Source organism: Lycium barbarum, chromosome 2, assembly GCF_019175385.1.
Source record: "Lycium barbarum isolate Lr01 chromosome 2, ASM1917538v2, whole genome shotgun sequence".
In the NCBI taxonomy this organism is placed as follows: domain Eukaryota; kingdom Viridiplantae; phylum Streptophyta; class Magnoliopsida; order Solanales; family Solanaceae; genus Lycium; species Lycium barbarum.
The window spans coordinates 124,813,216-124,838,929 of record NC_083338.1 but is presented as its reverse complement, the minus strand read 5'-3'; the positions used below and the strand labels follow the sequence as shown (position 1 = coordinate 124,838,929).

Genomic DNA, 25,714 nt, shown 5'->3' with positions numbered 1-25,714 from the left:
ATGCCATTACCGTGTAAAACCTTTTAACAAAAGGAAAAAACATCACGGGGAGAAGGCAAAATAGGCATTAATTTTAGATAAATTGTAGTAATAAATTTATGGATTAGAAAAATTAATTTGCAATTTGCCTATCTCTCCTTACAAAATCGTCAATGCTTGTAATAAAAGACATCTTCTAAGATAAGGAAAAAAACGCTCTCGGCGCAAGATAAGCGTGGCTAGCTAACTTGCGCCACCGGCGATGGCAAAGAAAAAGCAGAATCGCCGACTAGCACAGGCGACTACTGCATCAGCACAAGACAACAACAACACTCATCGTACACCAAATATTGGGGTTTCTCAAAAGCCTAATTTAGAGAAGCGACCTACACCGCCGCCGGAAACCCACCATGAACCAGCGCCTGTAACGGACTCGGAGAAGAATGGGATTCCCGCAATGGCAAGTCGTACGATTACCCCAGCATCAGGTGTACCTCAAACCCTTGCTCCAATGCGATTACTCCACTGGATGCCTGGGATGGGTAGTGCTCCAACCGTGATACCACCGGTATGAAACCCAAAAGATACTCCTATTGAAGGGAAATGCAGTGCCCCAACTGTAATTTCTAAAGCCCAAGAGCCAGTGCCTACACAACCAGTGGTAGAGGGAACTCCGCCGGAAGAAGGTGTAAATACATCAAACCCGGTTAGGAAGCTTTTATTTACTGGGAAATCGGATGATGCACCAACAATGGCTGAGGTGGTTCGAAAAAATCGTGCTCCTACTATGGGATTGAAATTGGATTATTTCCCCCCAGTTCTCAAAGATGGGGTTAAAGTCGTGCAACTGGATCCATTAGAACTGAAGGAGGAGGAGGCGGGCAAATGGAGTACATCCTTAATTGACTATGTTATTGGAGGGAATCCTACCTTCAAGGATATGTTGAAGTTTGTTTATGGGGTCTGGAATTTCGTTTCAACACCACAGGTACTTCATCACGATGATGGATACTTCATCTTTCGATTTGACAGCGAGAAAGATAGAGACGCGTTGCTGCAATATGGGCCATATACTTACAATAACCATCCTATGATATTGAAGAAATGGGTCCCAGATTTCCAAAAGAGTGCTGAGCAGTTGAGAACGATTCCATTATGGGTTGTGTTTCCTAAATTACCTATCCATTTTTGGGCTACAGAAAATTTGGGGAGGATAGCTAGTTACCTTGGGAAACCACTGTGCACTGATAGTTTGACAGCCAGGGGAGACAGAGTTTCGTTTGCTCGACTTCTTATTGAAATGGATGTGAGTCAAGAATTACCAGACTCGGTACTTATAGAGGTGCCTGGAGGTGATTACTATGAACAAGATGTGGAGTATGAATGGCAACCTATGTTCTGCCAGGATTGCCTTCAAGTTGGGCATAATACTGGTGCGTGCAAATCGAAAGAAAACAACCCTCCTCCTAGGAAACGAAATAGGAGGAGGAAGCACCAACCCAAGGAGGAATGGCAAGCCAAACCCGGCACAAGTCAGGTTGGGGTAACAACTACCCAACAGACTGTTGCTCAGGGTGCACCAGAGACAGAGCAAAACAAAACAGATGTGGCACAAGCCGTTGAGATAAATGTTGCTACTCCGGAGGTTGAGATGGTGTCCGAATTGAATAATACGAATGCTACTGATCAGGTGAAAGCAAAGGGGAAACTGGCTACCATACCTGAAGACACTTGGAGCATCCCCTTGCATGAAGATGTTGACCTTATTACAAAAATGCTTAAGCAAAACCACTCCATGGCCCTAAGGATCCATCCAGAGGCAGCTATGCAGAGGGTTGCTACGGGTTCTACTACCGTAAGGAACCCCCCATGATTTTCTGCTCATGGAATATAAGGGGTCTTAATAGACCCTTTAAGCAGAAAGAACTCAAGACCTTTCTGTTAAAGAATAAAATAACCTTATTGGGTTGTCTTGAGACAAAAGTTAAAGCCAATAAAGCTGATAAGATAAAGAGATATTTGGGTCCTGATTGGGAGGTGGCTACTGATTATGCTACTAATCCTAATGGACGCATTTGGGTATGCTGGAAACATCAACAAATACAGGTACAGGTTATTCTCTCCAACCCTCAAGTGGTGCACTGTGCCGTAAAAGAAAGGGGAACACAGTTTGCTTGTCACATGTCTTTTGTTTATGGGTACAATACAGTGGCACAGAGAAAAGATATCTGGACTCAGTTACAATTACTAGATAGCACCATGATAGGACCATGGATCATCCTTGGTGATTTTAACACTATTCTATCAGTTGCTGACAGAATCAATGGTGAGACAGTTCACCCTACTGAGACGGCTGACTTTCAGGAGTGCATAGATAACTTGGGACTTGGCCAGATTAGAAGGAAGGGCTGGCAATTTTCTTGGTGTAATAAAAGAAATTGTTATATCCCGTATTTTGTACCTTCAGATATTTCAAGATAATCGCGATAAGTTAAGGGCAAAGCTATACTTTTGATTTTGTTTAACACACAAGTTGATTATGAATATTATTGATATGGGAATATTAACGTAGGCTAGGGGTAAAAAGGGAAATTCACAAGGTGGTTCATGGTAATATTGAGGAAGGCTAGGGGTAAAAAGGAAAATTCACAAGGTGGTTCATGGAAATATTGAGGAAGGCTAAGGGCAAAAAGGGAAAGAAAATTCAAGAAGGTTCATGACAAGCCACCATGGCCGTGTGCCTCATGTGGGTCCCACCCATGGCTTGGCCAATTAACTCAAGCCATGAGGTAGGGCATGTGTTCACCTTGTATGAGCTATGTATTTATATATATATATATATATAGATAGGTGATGACCAAGCAAGACTCATTATTCATCTTTCCAACTCTAGAAACTTGAAGAAAAAAAGAAAAAAAAAAGCCATTCGGCCAAGGCCTAGCCGAACAAGGACCTTGGGAAATTGATCAAAAAAATATATTTTCTTCTAGTATTTCAACCAATTGGAAGGCCCTTATTAACGTGGAGTAGTTGTTGGAGCAAGCAAAACACTCATTTGGGCAACTCATAAGTCCTAGCCGAGTGGAGAAGTCAAAGGATAAAGGTAAGGTTTAATCTTCCCTTTCATGTGTTATGGATGATTTGTGCATGTTGTAGTATGTAGAAATGGATGAAATTCATGAAATATGTGTGTATTGGTTGTGGCCGAATAGAGGCTATGTTGGTAGGATGTGATGAATTGATTTTATTTAGCATTTTAGTTGTTGTTATTGTGGATTCTATGATGCAAATGAGGGTTTAATGGTTCAAGTCGGCGTTGTAATCGTTTGTGGGTTGTTGTAGGAATTAATATGATTCTAATATGGTTTCTTGTAATCATAAGAATGAAGTTGCTAATATGTAGATTGTTGGTGTAGTTCATGAATTTGGAAAGAAGGAATGTGTTGTTGTTGTTCTTATGGAGTTGGGAGGTTACGGATAGTGTGTATGTTGGTTGGGCAGTTTTAGATTAATTGTTGATGATGTTAATATGATTGTTGGTATTGTTGTTGATAATTTGGCCGAGTTGAATTCTCAGGGTTGGTTGAATTTATAGGGGAAATGCTGCCGAAATTTTTGTAAACGAAGTGTTAGTTTAGGATTGGACTCTTAAGTATCTATAGCTAATGTTTGGTATCCACTAACATTGTTGTAGATCTTGCAAAAGCCGAGACTTAAGTTCGGATTAGCTTAGGAAGCGGGCATGGTATGTAAGGCTTACCCTTTCTTTCTTTTGGCATGTCCTAGAGCTAAGTAAGGTATGACTCGCACCTTGGGGTAACTCTATTCTTTAATTCCGAGCTTGTTTACGATTCTTATTCACGTCTTGACATGAGCATACTTAGCATAGTCGAGCTTATTGTATAATTGAATATCGAGTAAAGTATAAAGAGTTCCTGTTTTTAAAAGAGTTCTGTGAGTATTAATGTCCCTAACTTTCGTAGACGGTCTCAGATTGCTCTGAAACGGTCATAGAGGTTTCTGTAATGAATAACGCCCATAACTTTCTTGTGAAAACTCGGATTGACTCGAAACGTGTTTATGATCCTTCAAGCGTCGACTAGTGTACTTATCTATCGAGTCAAAAAAATTGATTTATGCGCATATAGTTTCTCACTACTCTGCTCGTGCATGCCTCAATATCCTTCACTGCGTCCCGAGCCGGGGCATGTTCTCGTGCGTACTCCACTGCATTGTTCACCGCGTCCCTCACTAGAGGGTCGGGGCATGTTATATATATGTATATGATGATATAATGACACGATGATATGATGATATGGGGGTGGCGGCTAGGATGACATATGATGACTATATTCACCGCGTCCCTCACTAGAGGACCGGGGCACGTTACATGCATATATGATGTTGACATGCATGATTTTCATTTCAAAAGACAAGTGTATTGATGTTTTTTTTACAGTCATACTTGTTTCAGGTAAACCTCCGTTTGAGTTATGATCCTCTTTACTGTATTTCATGCCTTACATACTTAGTACATATTCCGTACTGACCCCCTTTTCTTCGGGGGCTGCATTTCATGCCCGCAGGTACAGACGCTCGTTGCGGTGATCCGCCAGCTTAGGACATCTATTCTGCTACTTTGAAGTGCTCCATTGTTCCGGAGCCTCTACTTTTGGTACAGATCCTTTTGTTGTATATATATGTATATGTATATGTCTAATTAGGGTACGGTGGGGCCCTGTCCCGCCATATGATGCTGATGTTACTCTTAGAGGCCTGTAGACATGTATGTGGGTCATGGGTCGTTATTGTCCAGTTATGTTAGTATGGTTTACGTTTGGCACTCCCCTACACTACGATAGCCTGACCGGCTTGTGTGCGATGTTATAAGTGACGATTTTAGATGACGTATTGCCTTGTATGTATAAAAGCCCTTAATATGCTAAACGCAAGTAGATTTTGGCTAATAAATATGTACGAGTGTCCATCTCGGGCACTAGTTACGGCCTACGGGGCTGGGTCGTGACAGAAATGCTGATGACCGAATATATAGTCTCATAGATTGGGCTTTCGGCAATGACCAGTGGTTCAACACTTATGGAAGCCTGGAAGCAATATATCTCTCTCCAGATGTTTCTGATCACTCCCCTATTATGGTTGATACCGACATAAATAGGTTCTCTTTGCCTAGACCATTTAGACTGCTAAACATCCTATTGCCACAACAAAGATTTAGAGATGTTGTTCAATCTTCATGGCAGCACAAAGTGCCAGGCTATGCTATGTATGGAGTATGCAAGAAACTAAAAATGATTGAGTATGCAGCTAAACATATGCAAAAAGAGTATAATTCCCTTGAGAGGAGGATTAATGCTATCAAAGAGGACCTACAGGCTACTCAAGAATCCCTGGATACTGATTTGTTCAACTCCCAACTAATTGCACATGAAAAGGAGTTAGTGCTAAGTTTGGAAAAATGGTCTAGCTTGAATGAAAGGGTCCTAAGGCAGAAGTCTAGAGCAACTTGGGTGGTCCATGGTGACTTGAATAGTAAGTTTTTCTATGCACAGTTAAAGGCTAGACAAGCTAGAAACCGTATTTCCACCATTTGCACTGCCCAAGGAGTGTTACTCACTGCACCGCAACAAGTCCAGGCAGAATTTATCAACTTCTTCCAGGATCTGATGGGCTTAAGTGCTAATGAACTACCATGCCTACACAGCGATATTGCAAAAGATGGGTACTGCCTCAATAAGGATCAACAACTGGCTCTAATCAAGGAAGTTACCAAGGAGGAAATTGTTCAAGGCCTTCGGGATATGCCTAATGACAAGTCCCCTGGTCTGGATGGGTTCCCTGTGGAATTTTTCCGAGCATACTAGGACCTGGTGGGGATAAGGTCGTTCAAGCCATTATACAATTTTTTGACACTGGTAAAATGCTGAAGGAAATAAATTGTGCTGCTATTACCTTGATCCCCAAAGTTCCTAATCCTACCTTTGTCAAAGAATACAGACCTATAGCATGTTGCACAACCATCTACAAACTTATTTCTAAGGTAATCACTGCTAGACTAAAATTAGTAGTGGATAGCTTAGTAGGCAACTCCCAAGCCGCTTTCATTTCAGGCAGGAGTATCCTTGACAATGTTATTGTGGCCCATGAGTTAGTCAAAGGGTGCTCTCGAAAAAGTATGTCACCAAGGTGTTTGGTCAAGGTGGATATTAGGAAAGCATATGATTCCTTAGAGTGGCCTTTTCTAAGAATTGTACTGCTGGAATACGGGCTGCCTGGTAAATTCGTCAACCTTGTCATGAAATGCGTTACCACTGTTAGTTACTCACTATTGATGAATGGGGGTCTTACTCCAAAGTTCCAAGCAAGAAAAGGGTTAAGACAAGGGGACCCCATGTCTCCATACCTCTTTGTCTTAGCTATGGAGTACTTGAACAGATCCTTGAAACGACTGAAATTGAACCCAAATTTCAATTATCATCCAAAATGTGAGAGACTTCAACTGGTACATGTGTGCTTTGCGGATGATTTATTGATGTTTTGTCGAGCTGATAGGGGTTCTATCCAGTTGATGCTGCAAGCTTTTAATCACTTCTCTGCGGTGTCAGGGTTACATGCCAATCTTGAGAAGAGCTCTTTGTATATTACTGGAGTGACTCCAGAATTCAAGGAACAAATACTTACTGATATGCAATTCAGCCTTGGAGAAATGCCTTTTAAATATTTGGGAGTGCCTTTATCATCTAGGAAAGTGACTGTCCAACAGTGCATGCCGCTGATAGAAAGAATGACTGCTAGGATTAAGTGTTGGACTACAAAATTTCTATCTTACAGCGGTCGAGTCCAGTTGATTAAAAGTGTACTGTTTGAAATGCAAACTTACTGGGCTCAGGTCTTCCTACTCCCCAAAAAAGTGATCAAGCTATTCACTAGCATTTGCAGGACCTTCCTTTGGACTGGTAGTACTGAACAATCTAAGAGAGCTTTGGTGGCTTGGGAAAAGCTCTGTATGCCTAAGTCAGCTGGAGGACTCAATATTATTGACTATCATACGTGGAACAAAGCGGCTATATGTAAGCTGTTGTGGGCTATCTCTTCAAAAAAGGACACACTTTGGGTCAAATGGATCCAAAGCTATTATCTTAAGGGCAGAGAACTGGATGCTGTACCATTACCTAAACAAGCTTGCTGGTTAGTCCGGAAAATATTTGCAGCCCAGAAATGGTTTGGGAATCAGGACTTCACAGAGGAACTTAGGCAGTGCACTAACAATGGAGAGTTTATAATCAAGGAAGCATACCATAGGTTCCTACCACAGTATCCCAAAGTGCCATGGAAATTTCTTACAATGGGGCATGGTATTATTCCACGGCATCAGTTTATTTTATGGTTAGCTGTGCAACAAAGGCTGGCTACAGTTGATAGACTCAGCAAATGGGGAATTTCAGTGCCTAAAGATTGCGTCTTATGCACTACTGGAGCTGAGGAACAATTTGCACATCTTTTCTTTGACTGTCCCTATTCGAACTACATGTGGAAGTCACTATTGCACTGGATGCAAGTGCAAAGACAGATTCAACGCTGGCACGAGGAAGTTACATGGATTTCTCGAAGAGCTCATACAAGTCGACCACATGCGGAGATCTTAAGCTGGTTGTTTGCAGCATGTATCTATCACGTTTGGATTGAGCGAAATGCCAGGAGATTCTCACAACGTAGCACACCAGCCAGCAAATTGCTAGAGGATGTTGTTCTTCAATTGCATATCAGAGGACAACACAGGCCAAAATGGAGAGGAGTACTTGACAAATTAAATAGCTACGCTATCTAGTTCTTATTTGTATATATTTACAGGTAGATAGGATTTTACTTTGAGGTCTAGTTCTAGAGTCCAATATGAACTAGCGGCTGTAAATGTTCCAGTTGGTTGAATGAAAAGTTTTACTGTTTGACCAAAAAAAAAAAAAAGACATCTTCTTTGAATAATTTCCTTTAGTAGTAATTATGGACTCAATATGCATGGAAATTGTTTGAATTTATCTGTAAGGTATTGGCGAAAGATGAATTAAATAATTACATAAAAGATATCTTATGATTAATAAACTTCACTTTTTAAGGAGGCTTAATTATAAATTTCTTTTGAATAACTTGATAGTGCAAAATATTTCTTACACTAGCGATATATATAACTTAAAAGTAAAGGATGAAAGATTAAAACTACTAAGTATTATTTTTTCTATAAAAGTATTGAACTTTACCGTTCAAGCGAGGTAGTTGGTGATAATTACGTAGCAAATCAAACAATAATATAACTGCTTTTAAGTTTATCCCGTTTAAAAGTATTTCATCTGTCCCAAAAATGAACTAAAGGGTTTATATTATTTATAGTGATAAACGCATCTAAACTTCTGTTTAAATTTGGATACCAAGTCTCTCTCTCTCTTTTTTTTTTTTAAAGAATAATAGAGTACTAAAAATAATATTCTTTTATAGCTAAAAATTTATTATAAAATCTCAAAGTAAGAAAAAACATTATTAGACTTCCAATAGCAATAGTACTGTGTAAGACTAAAAGAGTCCACTTTTTTGAATTTTAACAAACACAAGATAGAGGTAAAAGTCAAACTCCAACACTTATCACGAATATAATTTGAGGTGAATCTGCTATAAACCGAAAAAAAAAAGACAAGAGAAGTCGATTCTTGTTGTTATTGTTAGCTCTCCGAATTATAATATATGTGTCTAAAACTTCCTCTTTAGTGTCAATTGTTAAGTAGGTCGAAGAGTGAATTTATTCTCTTTATAGTATGTAAGAGTTAAAACATCGGCTAAAACGAACATCTATGTGATATTTTATATTTATTTTGTACTTATTAAGTATTCTTACTTCTTATTTGCATTTTTGTTTTTTCTTTCTTCTCCTCTAACTCATTTTCCGTCTTCTTCAAAACTTTATATTCTTTACTAACATCAGTAAATTAGTTAAAATTCATAACTTTAAAATAAGCACACAAATATAATTTAATAGAGAAATGATAAATTCTTTGCCAATTACAACTAAATTTTATCAATAATGATCGACTCGATTAATATATATATACTATGACAATAACACGCACTCAACATTTATTTTAATATTCAATCTTTTCTATTGGGGATATTATCATTTGACAGTAACAAAAGATTTGATAAAAAGTTTTAGAGGTAATAAAGTACCTCATAATTTAAGTATTAAACTTGTAAGACATGGATAGTTTATGATTTTTTTTTTTTTACGTATAAAATATTTTTTCCAGACAAAGCTTTTAATTATTCCAAATCTTTTACATAACTTATTCTCGAGAAAATTTTATCCTAGATATTTTTTTTAAAAAAGGAGGTGAACTCCACGCAACTTTATCTGACGTCAGTACAGATACAGTTCCCTTCAATACAAGTACAAAATATGACATTCAAATTGTCGTGGTGCCCATTTTTGTAATTAACACCACAAACTCAGGCAAATATATAGCCCTATTCACTCTTCTTTCTCTCCCACACCCCTTTTTAACACCAGTACTCCGACCACTCTCTAACCAAAAAAATATTCTCTGTATATTCTCTCCAATGCAGCAGTCTTCAATCACAGCCGTTAATGATGTGGACCCTACTATCTGGCGAGCAATCGCTGGTAACTCTGTTCAAATCCCAACCGTTGGTTCCAGGGTTTATTACTTCCCTCAAGGACACTCTGAACATGCAGCAAACAGTGGTTCCCCTATCTTCCTTAACTTCGTTATCCCTCCCTTTATTCTCTGCCGTGTACTCTCCGTCCGTTATCTTGCCGACACAGTAACTGACGAAGCATTCGCTAAAATCTTCCTTGTTCCCATTATTAACAATAACAATAACGAGAATAACGGCGTTACCGTTAATAATAATAATAATAATAATAATAATGAGGATGAGGATTTACAAAACGACGACGTTGTTTCGTTTGTGAAGATTTTGACGCCGTCAGATGCGAATAATGGGGGAGGATTCTCTGTACCGCGGTTCTGTGCTGATTCCATATTCCCTCGGTTGAATTTCGTTGCTGAACCGCCGGTTCAGAATTTGGCTATACGCGATATACACGGTACGGAATTCGAGTTCCGGCACATTTACCGAGGCACGCCACGTCGGCATTTGTTGACTACAGGTTGGAGCAAGTTCGTCAACAGTAAAAAACTCGTGGCCGGTGATTCGGCTGTGTTTATACGAAAAATCGGAACAGGAGAGCTTTATATAGGTGTAAGAAGAGCTATAAGAGGAAATAATAATATTAACCAGAGATGGACTAACACTCTATTGAAACGTGAAGAAATTAAAGTTAGTACGGGTGGGACCGGGGAGGGGCGGGTGGGGACGGAGGTATCGGAGGCAGCTGAGATGGCGATGAGGGGAATGGGATTTGAGGTGTCGTGTTATCCGAGGGCAGGACGGGCAGATTTCGTGGTGAGGGCGGAGATTGTTGAGGCGTCGTCGAGTGTGTTTTGGAGTGTAGGGATGAGGGTTAAGATGGCTGTGGAGACGGAGGATTCGTGTAGGACTGCTTGTTTTCAAGGGACTGTTTCGTGTGTTGTTTTGCCTGAAAGTGGACCTTGGCGTGGATCTCCGTGGCGTATGCTTCAGGTGAGTTATGATTAATGCAGCTTTGTGTTGATGTTTTTCTATTTATATGTTCATGGATTAGAGTTATTTCAATTGTAGACTAGTTAAAATTATTGTCATTTGAGCATGGAACTGTTAATGGTACTTGCATCGGTTTGTCTTTTTTCCTGATTAAAGCTGTTTGTTATCGGTATCTGCTTCGGGGAACATTGTTATCATTGTTAGCCATACAACAACATACCCAGTGTATTCTCACAAGCGGGGTTTGGGGAACACAGCCTTACCCCTACTTTGTGGAGGTAGAGAGGCTGTTTCCGAAAGACCCTCGGTTCAAATGAAGTAGTTTAAAGCAAGTTTGAAAAGGAAATACCACAATGAAGAACAGAACAATATCAACAGCAAATAATACGATAGCCGAAAGCAAAAGAAATAATAGATGCTAATAGAAATCGATCAATAAGATAATAGAAGGGTGATAATAAAGCAAAGGAGACAACATGTAATAGAAAAATCGGGAATCAATATATAGGAGAGTACTACTATTAATAGTGATATGGGAAACTACACGCGCTCAAGTACCTTCTAACCTTCTGCCCTATCCTCAACCTCCATTTCTGCCTATCTATGATCATGGCCTCGGATCAGTGTGAGCCATAGTTGTTGTGAATATGTTGCATTGGTAATCAATTAGTTGTCTGCAGTTGATAGTAATATATCTACGCTCCTACTAATGCTTTGACTTCTCGGGACCTTTCTCAAAGATCTACAGATGAAAAGCCAAACTTCTTTTATGTTAAGTGCATTCTCTATTTTACTTTATATAGTTCAGGAAGTAGTAAAATTTGTTGGTGGTGTGTTACAGGATAATGAGTTTATTAAATACTAAACTTTCTGATTCGTGATATTGTGGTGGTAACTTTGGAAATGCATTGGAGGACCGATGGGTGCGGGTTGCGACAGAGGGCTGCTCTTGAACAGCTTGAATTGTAGACTAGTTATTGTAGTTGTTATTTGAGCATGGATTTCTTCATTCTGCCCTTTAGGATGTAACTAATAGTGATAGTATATCTTTTTTCTCTAACTAAAGCTACTGTCTGTTTCTGACATCAAGGGACGTTATCATTTTCACATGGAGTTCTCTCGGATATGTTGTGATGGTTAATAAATCCATTTTCTGCGGATTGCAGTTCATAGTAATATATAAAATATGGCTGTAAAAATACTGTGACTTATTGGTATGATTCTCATTAATCTGCAAATGCTAATATCTTCTGTTATGTTAAGTGCATTGTTTGTTTTACCTTTGTTAAAATTCAGGAAGTAGAAAGATTTGTCAGTGGCATGTTAACAAGTAGTGCGCTACAATTATTGAACTTCCAATTCAGTTGTGTATCTATTTGGAGAATCCATCCCTTAAGTTTGGGTCTTTACTCAGTCGTCCCTATTGTATTATGTGGCATTCTAGTAGTCCTCCATGTATGTAAAATTGGTGCACTTTTGGTTCTGGCCAATGGTTTCATGACTTTATCTAGAACTCAAAACTACCTAAGAAGCTCACCCGAATAACTACAAAGAAGAGGTTTTCAGATTTGTTCAAGATGTCTATTATGTGGGCAGGAAGGTGAAAACAATGAGCATCTTTTTTTTGCATTGCAAGACAACTACAAATCTGTGGCACATGTTCTGTTGTATTTTGGGTGTTGAATGGGTAATGCCTGGTTCTACATTGGGACTTCTAAGCAGTTGGAAAAGTGTGGGGAAAAGAAATAGTGATGGTGGCAGGTCATCCCTGCTTGTATATGGTGGGTAGTCTGGAAAGAAAGGAATTCAAGACATTTTGAGGATAGCAGTTCCATTCAGAAAATCAGGATGAATTGTCTTAGTTTGTTCTTTTTTTGGTGTAAACAGAATTTGTGGGGGGATATAGGAGAATTGGTAGATTTAATTGGCAATGTATAAGTTTTAGCTTTTGAATAGGGGCACTGACTTTTGCTGTAAGTATGATTCTGTAAAGTTCTTAACTTAACATTTTTTAGGTGTTAAGTTATGGTTAATACAAATGGTTACCTTTGACTCAAAAACGAAGCTCACCCGAATAATAACCCAAATGTTTCCATAATCCAATTAACTTTGATCCCAAATAAGTGTCAAACAACCTAAGCAAGACCTAAGTGCAACACGATCTATTCCATCTCCGTGGTTAACCAAAATTTATCATGAGAAATCATTCAAAACTCCTCTTCCTTTCAAGTATTTATCTTGCCGGCCTCATTTCTCAGTTCAAGGTTGTTTATGAGTTCAGTATTATCACATCAAGTAAATACTTTCATCTTTCGACAATATCACAAGAATCAAGAAAATAAAACAACAGTAAACTAAAAGAATGCAAAGTCTTTGCTCATTTACTGCAAAAAAAATATTAAATAAAAAATATTTTTAGAAAAAACCATAATATAAACAAAGAAACAAACAAAGAAAATAAAGCTAAGCATATAACAAATCGTATCAAGGATGAGAACTTTTATCCCAGAAATGCCCTGCACCTTTCTTTTTTTTTTTTTTTAAAAAAAAAATGTTGAATCATTTTGAACCTATAAAGCTTATCGGTTTTGCCAATGGACATGTTACTGTTCAGGTGAGCTTTTAAGCAAGTTGTGTTAGGTATGAAAGGAAACCGTGCATCAGGATCAAAAAGTGCATTGGCGTTGCATCCGTGGAGGATTATTAGTGCTTCACATGATACATCAGGATGATTTTGAGTAAACCAAACTTTAGGAATCATTTTGAGTGTTTTCTCTATCCATTTGTGATGACTTGATACAAAATTTTTATAGGAAGATATTCTTTTCCTTCTGTGCTGATGCAATTAAATTTTGTTGAGGATGCCGCAATAAATTACCCCGACTATGTCTGAATAGTCACGTCATTCAATGCAATTGCAAATTTATGCAGCTTTTAATTGTTTGGTATTTTGGTCACAGAATGTTGTTTTCTTCATGTAGCATATGTAGATTCAAATAGTCTCTCTGAATCAATTAATCTCCTGCTAAGGGGTTAATAGTTATGAAGTTTTACCATATCTTGAAGCAGAACCCCAAAATGGCTGGCATGACTAACATGGATATCTGTTAGATATGCACAGTACACAACATGTGTAAGGCAATCCAGTGATACACTGTGTTCTGTCCATTCTTCATGCTATTTATCTTTTGGACATGAAGATGTTTGTCATCTTTCACACAACCTATCTAGAGAACAGTAAGAATGCGGAGAAAAGATATTAGGACTAAAAAAACTATAAACAAATGAGGACGGTGATAACAGATTATTGGAGCTGGCAGAGTATAACGGAACTTCAGAGTTCAGAGAGAGAAATTCCCTTTTGTTTCTCAATTGAACTTTGTGAGACAAAATAGATCTACTCCAGCGGAATATTTCATCAAGTAGTATTAAATGATGAATTTTGTTTACTTGTAACATTAACCTAGGAAAAGTAGATTCACCCCATTTATGGAGATGAAAAAAGAATGGTATGAGATAATTGCAAAAAGGAGAAGTTATGGAACCAACTCCCCCCACCCCCTACTCCCCACCCAACCAAAGAAAAAGAACAAAGACAGAATCACCATTCATTGACATAACTACTGGGAGTCTGCAAGTTTCTGCGATTAGCTACAGAAGGTGCAGAGAATAATTGCAGAAGTTGGAAGAGTACCGAACAGATACACTCCACTTTTTCCTTGAAGGACTTTAACACGTATGGCTGATATGTTTGAATTGTATCTCAGAAAGGTAGTAGAAGATCGTTATCCCAGAGATTGCAAGTGACTTGGGCTGGAATTATACTGCTAGCAAGGTTGCGAAATTCATGGGGATGAGTCTTCACCAGAATGAAGCTCCTCCATGACTCTCCGAGTTTAGGAAAGAGAGAAGGCACTGACCTTCTACTCTCCCTCTAAATAGTTAAAACTCAAAAAGCCGTCAGAGGAGGTTCGTATAGCTTAATTGGGAGCAAAGTTGCATGACTTCGAGGGAGAAAGCGTAGTGCTTTTCGGGAAGATTGATTTCATGCTAACTTAAGGCTGCTAATAGCAGGATGAATGGGAGAGGGAGAAAATGTGCTCTAATCCACCTTGAAGTGTCTTTTCATGGTGGTTAAACCAAAGGGAAGTATCGAGGGTTTGATCTTTTCTTTTTGGAAGGTAAGTAGATTATGTACTAAAATCAACAACTTAGCACTAAGTTGGTGCCAAGGCAGTACAATAGTCAGTAATCCTTCTGTACCAAAAAACAAAAAGAAGGATAGCTGCAATAAAGGTCCTATTCTTTTTTTTTTTTTTAAAACCCGGAGCCGCTACCCTTCGGATAGTAATCCTTCTGTACCAAAAAACAAAAAGAAGGATAGTTGGAATAAAGGTCCTATTCTTGTAAGGATACGTATGGAATCTAACATAGTATCTTCACCCTTTACATCCGATAGATTACACCAAAAAGCCAAAAGCGATAAACATTTATAATTAAGCTGTTGTACACTAACTTTCTTCCCTTAAAAGCATCTCGCATTTCTTTCCTTTCATATATTCTAGCATATACATGCAGGGATGGTGCACCAAATGTTTTTTAACGGTTGCAAAACCCTAAGGAGTCATTTGGTTTGCGAACAAGTTATTCAGAGATTATAATGTGAAGATTATAATACAAAGATTATATAATAACGAGATTATTTAATGGATATAACCTCTTTTTTTTTTTTTTTTTTTTTTTTTTTTTTTGTAGATGTTTGGTTCATTAAATTAGAAATGGGATATACGAGGTATAATACAAAACATATGTTTTGTTTACATTAGAAAAATTCTTATTTTCAATTTTAATCTTGGCTTTCCTAAATGACTTGGGGATAACCTTCTCAAAAATGACATTGGGAGAAGAACTTTCAAGAAGGGCATTTTTGTCATTTGATACTTTATCCCCGGATTAGCTTATTCCGCGATTGTTATCCCACGTCGAATGTTGTATAAAAAGCATACAACGTCTGTGGTATACATAATTACTTATACCAGGATAAAACAATTCAACCAAACGTAGGATCCCGGCATTATTATCCTTATCCTTCAATCAAACGATCCCTAAAGGTCCTTAGGTTAGAATATAAAAGACAATAGGGCTAATCAATAATTTTAGCCGGGGAATCTGGATTAGTCTGGCCAACGATGAGATGGTTATACCAAAAACAAAAGAAGGAAAAAAGGACCAAAAGAATAATTTTACTTGGGTTGTCTCATCAAAGCTCCCTTTATGCCATTATGACTACAATTAGTCCTCCAGTGGACTTGTAACCTATTTTTGTGACAGGTAATGGACATCGTTTTGGCAGGATAGGAATGAAATTAGGTATAAGTATTTTCTTGATGAGCTTCTAATACGATTATTGCATTGGTCTGGTCGGATCTTTACCCGTTGTTGAACATTAAGAGACATACTTAGCCCTATGCTCTTTACAACCATTCCTCAACCCTAGTTTTGTTAACATTATCCAACTCAGTATAGAATAAGCAGTCATCACAACTATAACACCCGGTGTGGGTAATCTTACATGGAACAATATTGGGGAGAACCATATCGCTAGTGGATTTATCTTATGATAAGCCAAGACACTTGTAAAACGATATTGCAATTACTGCCAAAGCAAAACATAACTATCTATGAAAGCACCTAAAATGATCGATGGTGGTCAGTCGATTTGAGAAAGCAAGGGATTTAGAATTTAGGGTTGCAAGCTCACCTCAAGTCTAATTCAATGCATGCATTGCCTGAGCTCTCACTATTGTGTTTAAAGTCAATGTCATTTGTTATGAATTCTTAGTCTCCCCTTTAACGTCACTAATTAACTAGATTCTTAATTACCCATTAATATCCCTGATAAAACAGGATACTATTCTAGTTAACTTTCTTGAATTCAACCAAAAAGCATTAAGTTTATCCAATTATGTGTACAGAGTGAAGCCCCTACCCGTAGTCTTAATCATAGTAGGTTAGGTCTTGTTAATCCTTTAAATAATCCAAATCCTTGTTGATTAAGCTAGACCCAATCTTAAATTTCTTCGTTTGAGTTCAAGCCAAAGTAAATGAGCTTTTTCAAGAGTTGATAGGACTTAGAGAATCAATACAATGCATGATTAATCGAATAACAATTTAACCAAACGCAATAGGTAAGAAATAAATTAAAATGTTAAATAAACAAAGAAGTTTGTTCACAACCCTAGCTGTAGAGCTTATATGACAACCGTCTTGTAATCCATACTAAAAAAAGGGCAGCCCGGTGCACTAAGCTCCCGCTATGTGCGGGGTCCGGGGAAGGGCCGGACCACAAGGGTCTGTTGTACGCAGCCTTACCTTGCATTTCTGCAAGAGGCTATTTCCACGGCTCTAATCCATATTAATTATCCAAATACGATAACAACAAGGATGAGATTAAAGATAGAGAAAAAAAGATTAGAAAAACTCTAAGCATTTTGCCATCTTCAATCCAAGGTCAAGGAAACTTAAATCTTGCTGCCAAGCTCTGATTTCCAACTATAGACAGCTTCCCGTACTCTAAGATGAGTATTTATATGATTTGGAATAACCTAAAAATTCTACCAAAAGACCCTTCCGATCCTGATATCCTTTAGTGCTGAGATGCCGGGCCATAGGCTGTAAGAGCAATAATAGCGTATTCCTGATGTAGGTCAGGTCTCTTTGTGCTGCGATCGCAGTTAGAGTTATGTGATCAACAATGCTGCATTTTCCTAATTTGACCATTTCCCTCTATGCCGTGCCCGACACATGCCCTGCAATAGCAGCAACACTAACATTCTTCCTGTTACCTCTTATTTTTCTGCAAACTCCCTCCAAAACGTATAGAACATGAAAATGCTGACAAAATCATTGATTATTGCTCTAAATTCCTCAATTAAACACCAAATTATTAAGTAAATGATACTTATAAGTTGATGTGGGTTAGTCACCATGGACTTTTGTCCTGTTTCTGTTAATAATTTCTGTATCAGTGTATCTGTTCCCCACTTTATCGTTTGGCAACACTGCCTAATGCACTCTCTCTGTCACCAACGTTTATTTGGGATAAAGTGCACTCACCCTTAATCTGTTTATACCTCATGCTTTGCCCATCAAACTACTTCCTGAGGCGTTTTCCTCCTCCAAGCTCCACATACATTTGGTTTTCTATCAATAGATAGAATATTCTTTTGTTGGTTTTTCGATCAAATGATAAAATATTCTTTTTCTTTCGGTTGCTTATATTATCACCCAAGCTTCTCTGTTTTGCTTCTCTTTTGTCCTGCTTCCTGCCACCGTGATGTCCCACTTTTTGAAATGTTATAGCTGCCACAATTTTTCATGTCTCCATCCAGCTACCCATTCCTCACCAGTCATCAGCAGTTCATCTTGGGCAAGCTCTTATCTTTCTCAATTAATTTTACAACTAACAGATGTATTAGGGCAACACCATTAAAACCTGGAGGTCCGACACTTGATATTCTTTACTTTGCAATCAAGGGCCATTAGTTGTAAACAAGGACAATTGTTCATTTAGCTGGTTTGTTTAACAAAATTTGGTAAACCTCACAAAACAAGGCTGAAACTTGAGGGAGATGAGTTGGGAAATTCTTTTTTTGGTATGTGTGACTTGAGTAAATCAAAGAAAAATGGCATAACTAAATATTCTGGAAAATTAGTAGTATAGATATGGCATAACTTGAGCCAAATAAATTCTTAAATTGCTTAGACAGCAAGTAGGTTTATAAATATAGTTGGTCGACATTTGTATTTGGGCCTGGGCTAATCTTCCAGCTATATTGTTGCTATATTCACTGCTTTCACTTTCATTATAAAACCTCTGTTTTATTGTAGACACTTGGTTAGGTTTATTATTGCTGTGATTTTGTTGTTGAAATATGTACCTTAGCAGTTCCTGTTTAGAAATTCAAAGTATAAAAGGTGAGATTTATAGACATGCTTCACCTGATTTAATTCACAGTATAAAATGTCAGATTTATAGAAGTGATTCACCTGAAATTCCTCCACTATTGTCTTAAAGGTACAAATGTATGTACTTAAGTCTAGCCTTAGAATATAAGGCATAGGTATTTGAATTTCATATGTCCTATAATCAAATAAAAAGTTGGTCGACAACCCGGTAAATGATGGGACTAACCGGGTATTTCTGTTACATGTTGAATAAATTCACTTAGTTGAAAGGGTTGTACCTTAATAGTCTAACGTACTGATCATTAATCAATTCCTAATAGTGTTTCTAGTGGATCTCATAATTTAAAAATGATTATGGAGGAAACCGTGAGAAGAAGTTTACAAAAATAAATCTATTAAGTCTGTAGATTCACTTATTTATGCAATGATAAAAAAAAACTGTAAATCTGAGTGAAACTATCCATTTTCATGCATGTGGCACATGCCTGATGATATTAAATAAGAGAATCTCAGCTAATTGCAACTATAGTGGTAGCTATAGAGAAAATCTTGACTATATATTTGCTTTGACCAAATAGATTTTAATTTCCTAATGTTGAGACTTTGAGCTTAGAAGCATTATATGGAAGGTCCATATTTGATAAGTAAAGGCAAACAAATGATAGATTAATTTCTTGGCAGAAAAATAAAGGAATGATGGTAATACATTGATAATCCCTCATCATTGTTCTATCAATGACAAAGCAATTATCAATCCGTTATTTTTTCCATTTCAATAAAGGGTTCAGGTTGAGTAGGACCAAGACAGAATAGTACAAGTTCAGTGATGTGCCGCATGAGGCCGGCGTGGAAGTGAGGCTCGTTACCTAGGTCATTCAAAAGAAAGGAAGTTTTAAGTATCTTGGGTTTATTATCCAAGGAAATGGAGAGATTGACAATGCTGTTACTCGTCGTATTGGTGTAGGGTGGATGAAATGGTGCCACCAAGACTTAAAAAGGCAATTTCTATAGACTGGTGGTTAGACCAACTATATTGTATGGGACGGAGTGGTGGCCAGTCAAGAACTTCACATTTAGATGATGAAAGTTATGGAAATGAGGATGTTGCGATGGATGTGTGGGCGTACTAGGAGAGATAGGATTAGAAATGAAGATATCTAGGACAAGATGGGAGTGACCTCGGTGGAGGATAAGATGCGGGAAGCGAGACTGAGATGGTTCAGACATGTGCAGAGGAGATGCATGGATGCCCCAGTGCGGAGGTGTGAGAGGTTGGCTATGGACGGTTTCAGGAGAGGTAGATGTAGGTCGAAGAAGTATTGGGGAGAGGTGATTAGACAGGACATGGTGTCAGTCTAGCTTACCGAGGATATGACCTTAGATAGGAGGTTATGGAGGACACGAATTAGGGTAGAAGGTCAATAGGCAATTGAGCGTTGTCCTACTTATCCGTTCGTACTAGTAGTCATAGTATTATGTTCTTCGATTTCTGTTACGCTATGTTGTTTCTTGTACTTCAATTATCGTATTAATTTATAGTAGTTACTGCTCCTTTTTTTAGACTACTTTATTATGCTTTTATAGTATTTTGCCATGATTTTTTATGCTGCTTTGAATTGCATGTCCCTGTGCCGAGGGTCTACCGGAAACAACCTTTCTACCTCCCAAGGTAGGAGTAAGGTATGCATACACTCTACCTTCCCCAGACCCCACTTTGTGGGATTTCACTGGGTATGTTGTTGTTGTTGTTGTTCAATAAAATAATACATTGATAATTGATTTGTTATTGATAGAATAATGATGAGGGATATCACTATTGAGCAGTAACTTCTTATGACACTACAAGCTTGCCATGTGTCCTTTTTAGCACTATGGTTGTTCTTCCATAGTTATTTGCCTTTTCTTTTCTTACTTTCTTGCCGAGGCAATGGTAAACTGATATTCAAGATTGGTTTCTTCAGTTCCTGCCTTTGAAACTTATAAATTATAATGAATCTTGCTAAACTGATATAAGTGTCCTTGCAATCTATAGAAAGAGAGAAGTTAGTACAATGTTCAGTCCATAAAGTATATATGGGAGCTTGCTGGTGGTTGGGGGAATTAGGATGTCAAAGGAGAGGGAGAAGAAAACAAAGAGAAGCTGGCCGCTGGGAGCCTGGGTAATAACAAGAATGGAAAGATGCGAAAGAACGGAAAAAGAAAAAAAAAAAACTAAAGAGACTCTTTGTGTGAACATTTGAAGTAAAAGTCAGTAGACAGTGGGTGTGTTTGGTATGGAGTTTTCAATTTTTCTCTTGTTTGGTTGGTCAAAATTTTTGAAAACATTTTCTCTAGGAAAACAAGTTCCTTAAAAATGAGGAAAATGACTTCCCTAGTGTAAGTAGTGAACATAAGTTCCATAAGTGGCATTCTACACTGATTGTCTCCTCTGTACCCTCCAACACACCCCACTCCCACATCACCCCCGCATCGGCCCCATCTGCACCATCCCCACACCCCTACCACCCACCTCCATCCACATAATGTTTCCCTAGATTATATAAAAATGCTTTTGGGGTAAAATTTTCTGCTTGCTCACAAAATACAAGAAATAGTAAGTAAACCACTTATTTTCAAGAACATTTTCCTTCATACCAAACACACCCGTGTGTTCTAATCTCACATCAAGTGGTGCTTACGCCTTCGCATATTAGTGCATTGCAATTGTTTTTAGTAAGTTCTAAATTGTGTCAAGGGTAAGTAGTACATTTACCAGATTCTTTAATTGCACATTTAATAGAGCCTATTATGCTATCACAATATCAGTCAAACTGATCTTTGCCTTTTAACGCTACATTTATTGAGATTCATTTTGCAATCTCATATTCAGAAGTGCAAGTATTATATGATGATAGGATCTCTAGTTTCTGTAATTGTCTCTCCATTATATTTGACTCCCTATAATTGAATTACTTATTATGATAGATCAGGTTTCACATCTAACAATCATTCTGATTTTCATGTTTGAGAGTTCTTTTCCAATAAATTATATACAGGGCACCGAGGTATGGTGGAGTGGGTGTTATGGTTTTCTTAGCTGGTTCTGCAGGGTTCTATAATATCTTTCCCCAATAAATTTGCTGTGTGTCCTTTTGTGGATTTCCCTAATAATTAAGAACCAGGAGAACCATTTTTGAGATGGTAAATCCTACTCAGGCCCCAAAATTCTGCCTAGAAATCAACAGTAGCCTTTTCCCACTTTACTTGCTTGAGTTGGAACTCTCAACCCTTTTTTGGTTGAAGTGCTCTTGCCATTGGAGCAACCTCACTGTAATTTTGAATTGGGATCACCCAGCTATTACAATTTATAAATTGCCAATCCAGAAGCATTACCCTTTGGCTTCTCTTGTTTAATAAGTAATATAGCTATACTTTTTGGTTGGTTGTGGTTTTCCTCCAAGCCTCATTTCAGGCTAATCTGAGATTCTTGTGATTTTCTATTGCAGATCACTTGGGATGAACCAGAAGTTATGCAGCATGCTAAGAGGGTGAACCCTTGGCAAGTTGAGTGTGTTCTTCCAACCCCACAGTTTCACTCTGGAATTCCTCCATCAAAGAAAATAACACTGCCTAATGGGTTGCTCCCTGATGGAAAGGAAAACCTCTTCTTCCCTATGACAGGGTTCAGTAATCCTCCAATTGGACTTTGTAGCCCATCAATGGGCAATTGTACATCTTTTCCTGTGGGCATGCAGGGAGCCAGGCAAAATCAAATTTGTTTATCAAGTTTAACCAATGTTAAAAGCAATAATAACCTTGGGTTGTGCACTAACAATAGCTTAGATGAAGAAATCAAGCCAAAGCTTGAGAGTGTATCCACCAAACTGAATATCGGCAGTTCATATCCAGACAACTTATCGCCGGATAGTCAGAGCAGTGTGCATTTTTGGGACAATGAGCTGGTTACAAAACCGGTTTCCAGCTCTCTGACAAATGTTCGTGTCAATTCTTTCCAGTTATTTGGTAAGGTCATCCATGTTGAACATGTTGAAGGAGGTTTTGATGGTTTTGGTTGCTCTGAAAATGATAGCATTCAAGTGTTTAAAGAGATAGATGGTGCATTCAAGTCAAACATATCTCCGAATAAACCTTGTATCAAGCTGTTTGACAATCTTGATGTCCAACACCAAAGAGCCTCAGCTGTCGAATCATGTTCTTTATATGATAGCTATAATCCATAATTGCCATCAATTGGAAAGCTGTACAGGTAAAACACTACTTGACTGGACTATGCCTTGACAGAACATATGGAGCTATTAGAGCCTGCAGATTTATATCTTCTCTCTTTCTGCTATATATCAAATGGGTTTTCTGGTTCATTTTAATTATATCTGAAGATGTGAGATTTTGAAGTACAAATATTAAGAGTTGTCCCTCGAAATTTGTTTTCTAATTTGGCCTGCTTGCTAGGCCGGTGGAAATGGAACAGTTGCTGCTACAAATACTATTGTTCTTGTATAATAAGAACTAAAGAAAACTCCCATTTTTCACTTCTGGAGAGTAAGCATGATCCGACGATTGGGATATCCTCGGTATTGCTAAGAGGATAGTAGAAACTCATGAAATTGAGATAGTTTGCTGTTAGAAATTTAATGTTTGTTATTTCCGGTTCATTTTATTTTAAGTCTGAGGAAGTGAGATTTCCAAGCACTAATCTTAGAGAGTTAACTTTTTCTATAACTGAGACGACCTGCTAGGCCGGTGGAAGTTCTTGTGTTAATAATTAGAACTAAAGAAAACTTCCATTTTTTAACGCTTTAAGATTAGGCATGATCAGCAGTTTGGGATATTCTTGTTACTGTTCAAAGGATTGCAAGTACTTCATGAAATTGAGATAGTGGAGTTTGAAACTCCCTTCTGTTCCTTGGTTTGTGTTCTATTACAACAAAAAGGACATTCGATCTGTGTTATGTATCATGAACTAGTGTATTTCTGAATTAGTCGTGATTTTGTGTTAGGCTAGCACTTCAGTTCGTTTTAATTGCTACTTGACTAATGATATATAACATTCAGTTGGATATTTTGCAACTTGGGACTTGTCCTTTTCTTCCTAATTCTCTGTTATACCTTTCAATTTATAGTTGAATGATGATTATGGAGATGGATGTTGCTGATTCTTCATATAGCGTGCTGCATGCAGTAACATTTTTTTTTATCTCATCTAATTCTTTGCAGGTATCCAAGGGAGGAGCGGAGCTGATTCCAGTAGTGGTTCCATTGTGGATAGTGGCTCCATTGTGGACGTTTGCTTTCTTTTTGACATTCAGAACTAACGCAGGCTTTAGTCTAAGATGTTAGGTGTCAAGTAAATCTGTGTTTGCTTGATAATGATGCTAGTACACGAGATTGTATTCTCTATGTTGCTGTTAATACGTGTCTTTGAAAAATAACCAAATGTCCAGTTAACCTTTTAGATGCAAGTTAGAACTTGCTATGGATGGTATGGTAGATGTTTTTTCGATTGAGTTAACAAAATTCTCATGGTATCTACATTTGCCGATCCTTCTTCCTTTGGTAAGTTTTTCCAGGTTAAAATACAATTTACAACTTCCAATTTCACTAGTGACACATGCCTCTTTTATTTTCGAAATGCACTTATAAATCCTCTTCCAACTTAGGCACACTTGAAACTTCTAAATTGGGGGTGGATTTAGATAAACGTACGCATTGGGCGACTTTTATCCCATGAAGTACCGGGGTGTGCTCACCCTTTTGTGTATCTTTCTCCACTCATTTTCCTGTTCTATGTTGCTTTGTTACTTATTGAATGCATCTGGAATATAGTGTGATGGCCACTGCTTGATTTATCGATGTGATACACTTCAGTTGATTATTAAAAGTTGTATTATGCATTAGGCAAAAGGATGGTACTATCACACATAAACAAAGTACCTCCTGTTGTCATAAATATATTTTAAGGTATTATAATCATTGTTATGCACTATAATTCAATAGTATCAGAATCTCCTACAACCATGTTTGCGAACCAAGATCTATATACGTCATGAGTCATGAACCTTAACTTAAACTTCGTCACTCCTTATTTTTCTCATGGAATTAAAAACAAAATACGACTTGGTGTATTGTGCGAAAGACTTGCCTTACGAAATTAAAATATGAGGGTACATCGGAGGATATATTTATTGTGAAAATGTGTAATAATACCAATTGTATTAGGCCCTTGTGAAGGCAAGGCTTGCCCTTAGCTATCATAAGCTTTTCGAATCTTTTACACAACGGAACAAATCTAAAGTTGCATTAGCCTTGACAAATGATAGGCGTCTTGTCATTTAGAATTCTTCCTGTGTTTTTTTTTTTTCTTTCGATTATCAGTTACCTTAGAAGATGCTTCTTTCATCTCTCTATTTTTCTAATTATGTCGGTCAGTGCTACGTTGAGGTGGACATGGATGAAACCACTACTCTGTTCACTGAGCCTCATTTTGGGGATTAGTATATGCCAGATGATGTGGAGGTTCATGTCAACTTCTTCGGTTGCCCACTAGACCTTCTTGATTAAAACATTGACGATTTCATTGGTAGCTCGGGTGTCCACCTTCTTGTGCACATTAGAATTAGAAATAAACTTGTTAACAAGTTCTTGTACAAAGGCCTGCCCTTGTCAGCATTGAATACTATACGACGTTGATCTGTTATGGTCGTTTTTAGATACCAAATGTAAGAATGTTTTGGTTCTTTGATGAACTAGATCATGTCATCTTATCTCTGTAACTGAGACCATCTGAAATAATTGAAACCGCATAAAATAACATGTCCCGGGATATATTTGAAGCTATGCATGGACTGGAAGTTCAGCTAAAGACCGACTCGGTATTATCCCTACAAATGGGGTGTTCGCAGTATGGTTTTAATAATTTAAATATCGACTAAATTGAATTGGTTTTGGTTTTGATCCAAAACTGACCCAAACCGAACCGTGAATACCCCTACCTACATAGGTAAAGCACAAGCAAAGCTTATCGAATGAACAAGGACCGCAATACCCTCCTGTTAGGTCTCCAGCTTGAGATTCAGTATATCAATCAATTCAAATGTTCAGC

At 37.9% G+C, this 25,714-nt stretch overlaps 1 protein-coding gene across 1 annotated transcript; it reads left to right on the top strand.

Moving 5' to 3' along the window:
• Window positions 1-9,440: 9,440 nt before the first annotated feature.
• Window positions 9,441-24,140, top strand: LOC132627072 (auxin response factor 17). Its single transcript, XM_060342155.1, has 3 exons — window positions 9,441-10,647; window positions 22,101-22,861; window positions 23,830-24,140. Exons 1-2 carry the CDS (start codon window positions 9,601-9,603, stop codon window positions 22,833-22,835), a joined length of 1,782 nt encoding a protein of 593 aa, XP_060198138.1. The 5' UTR covers window positions 9,441-9,600; the 3' UTR covers window positions 22,836-22,861; window positions 23,830-24,140.
• Window positions 24,141-25,714: the final 1,574 nt, after the last annotated feature.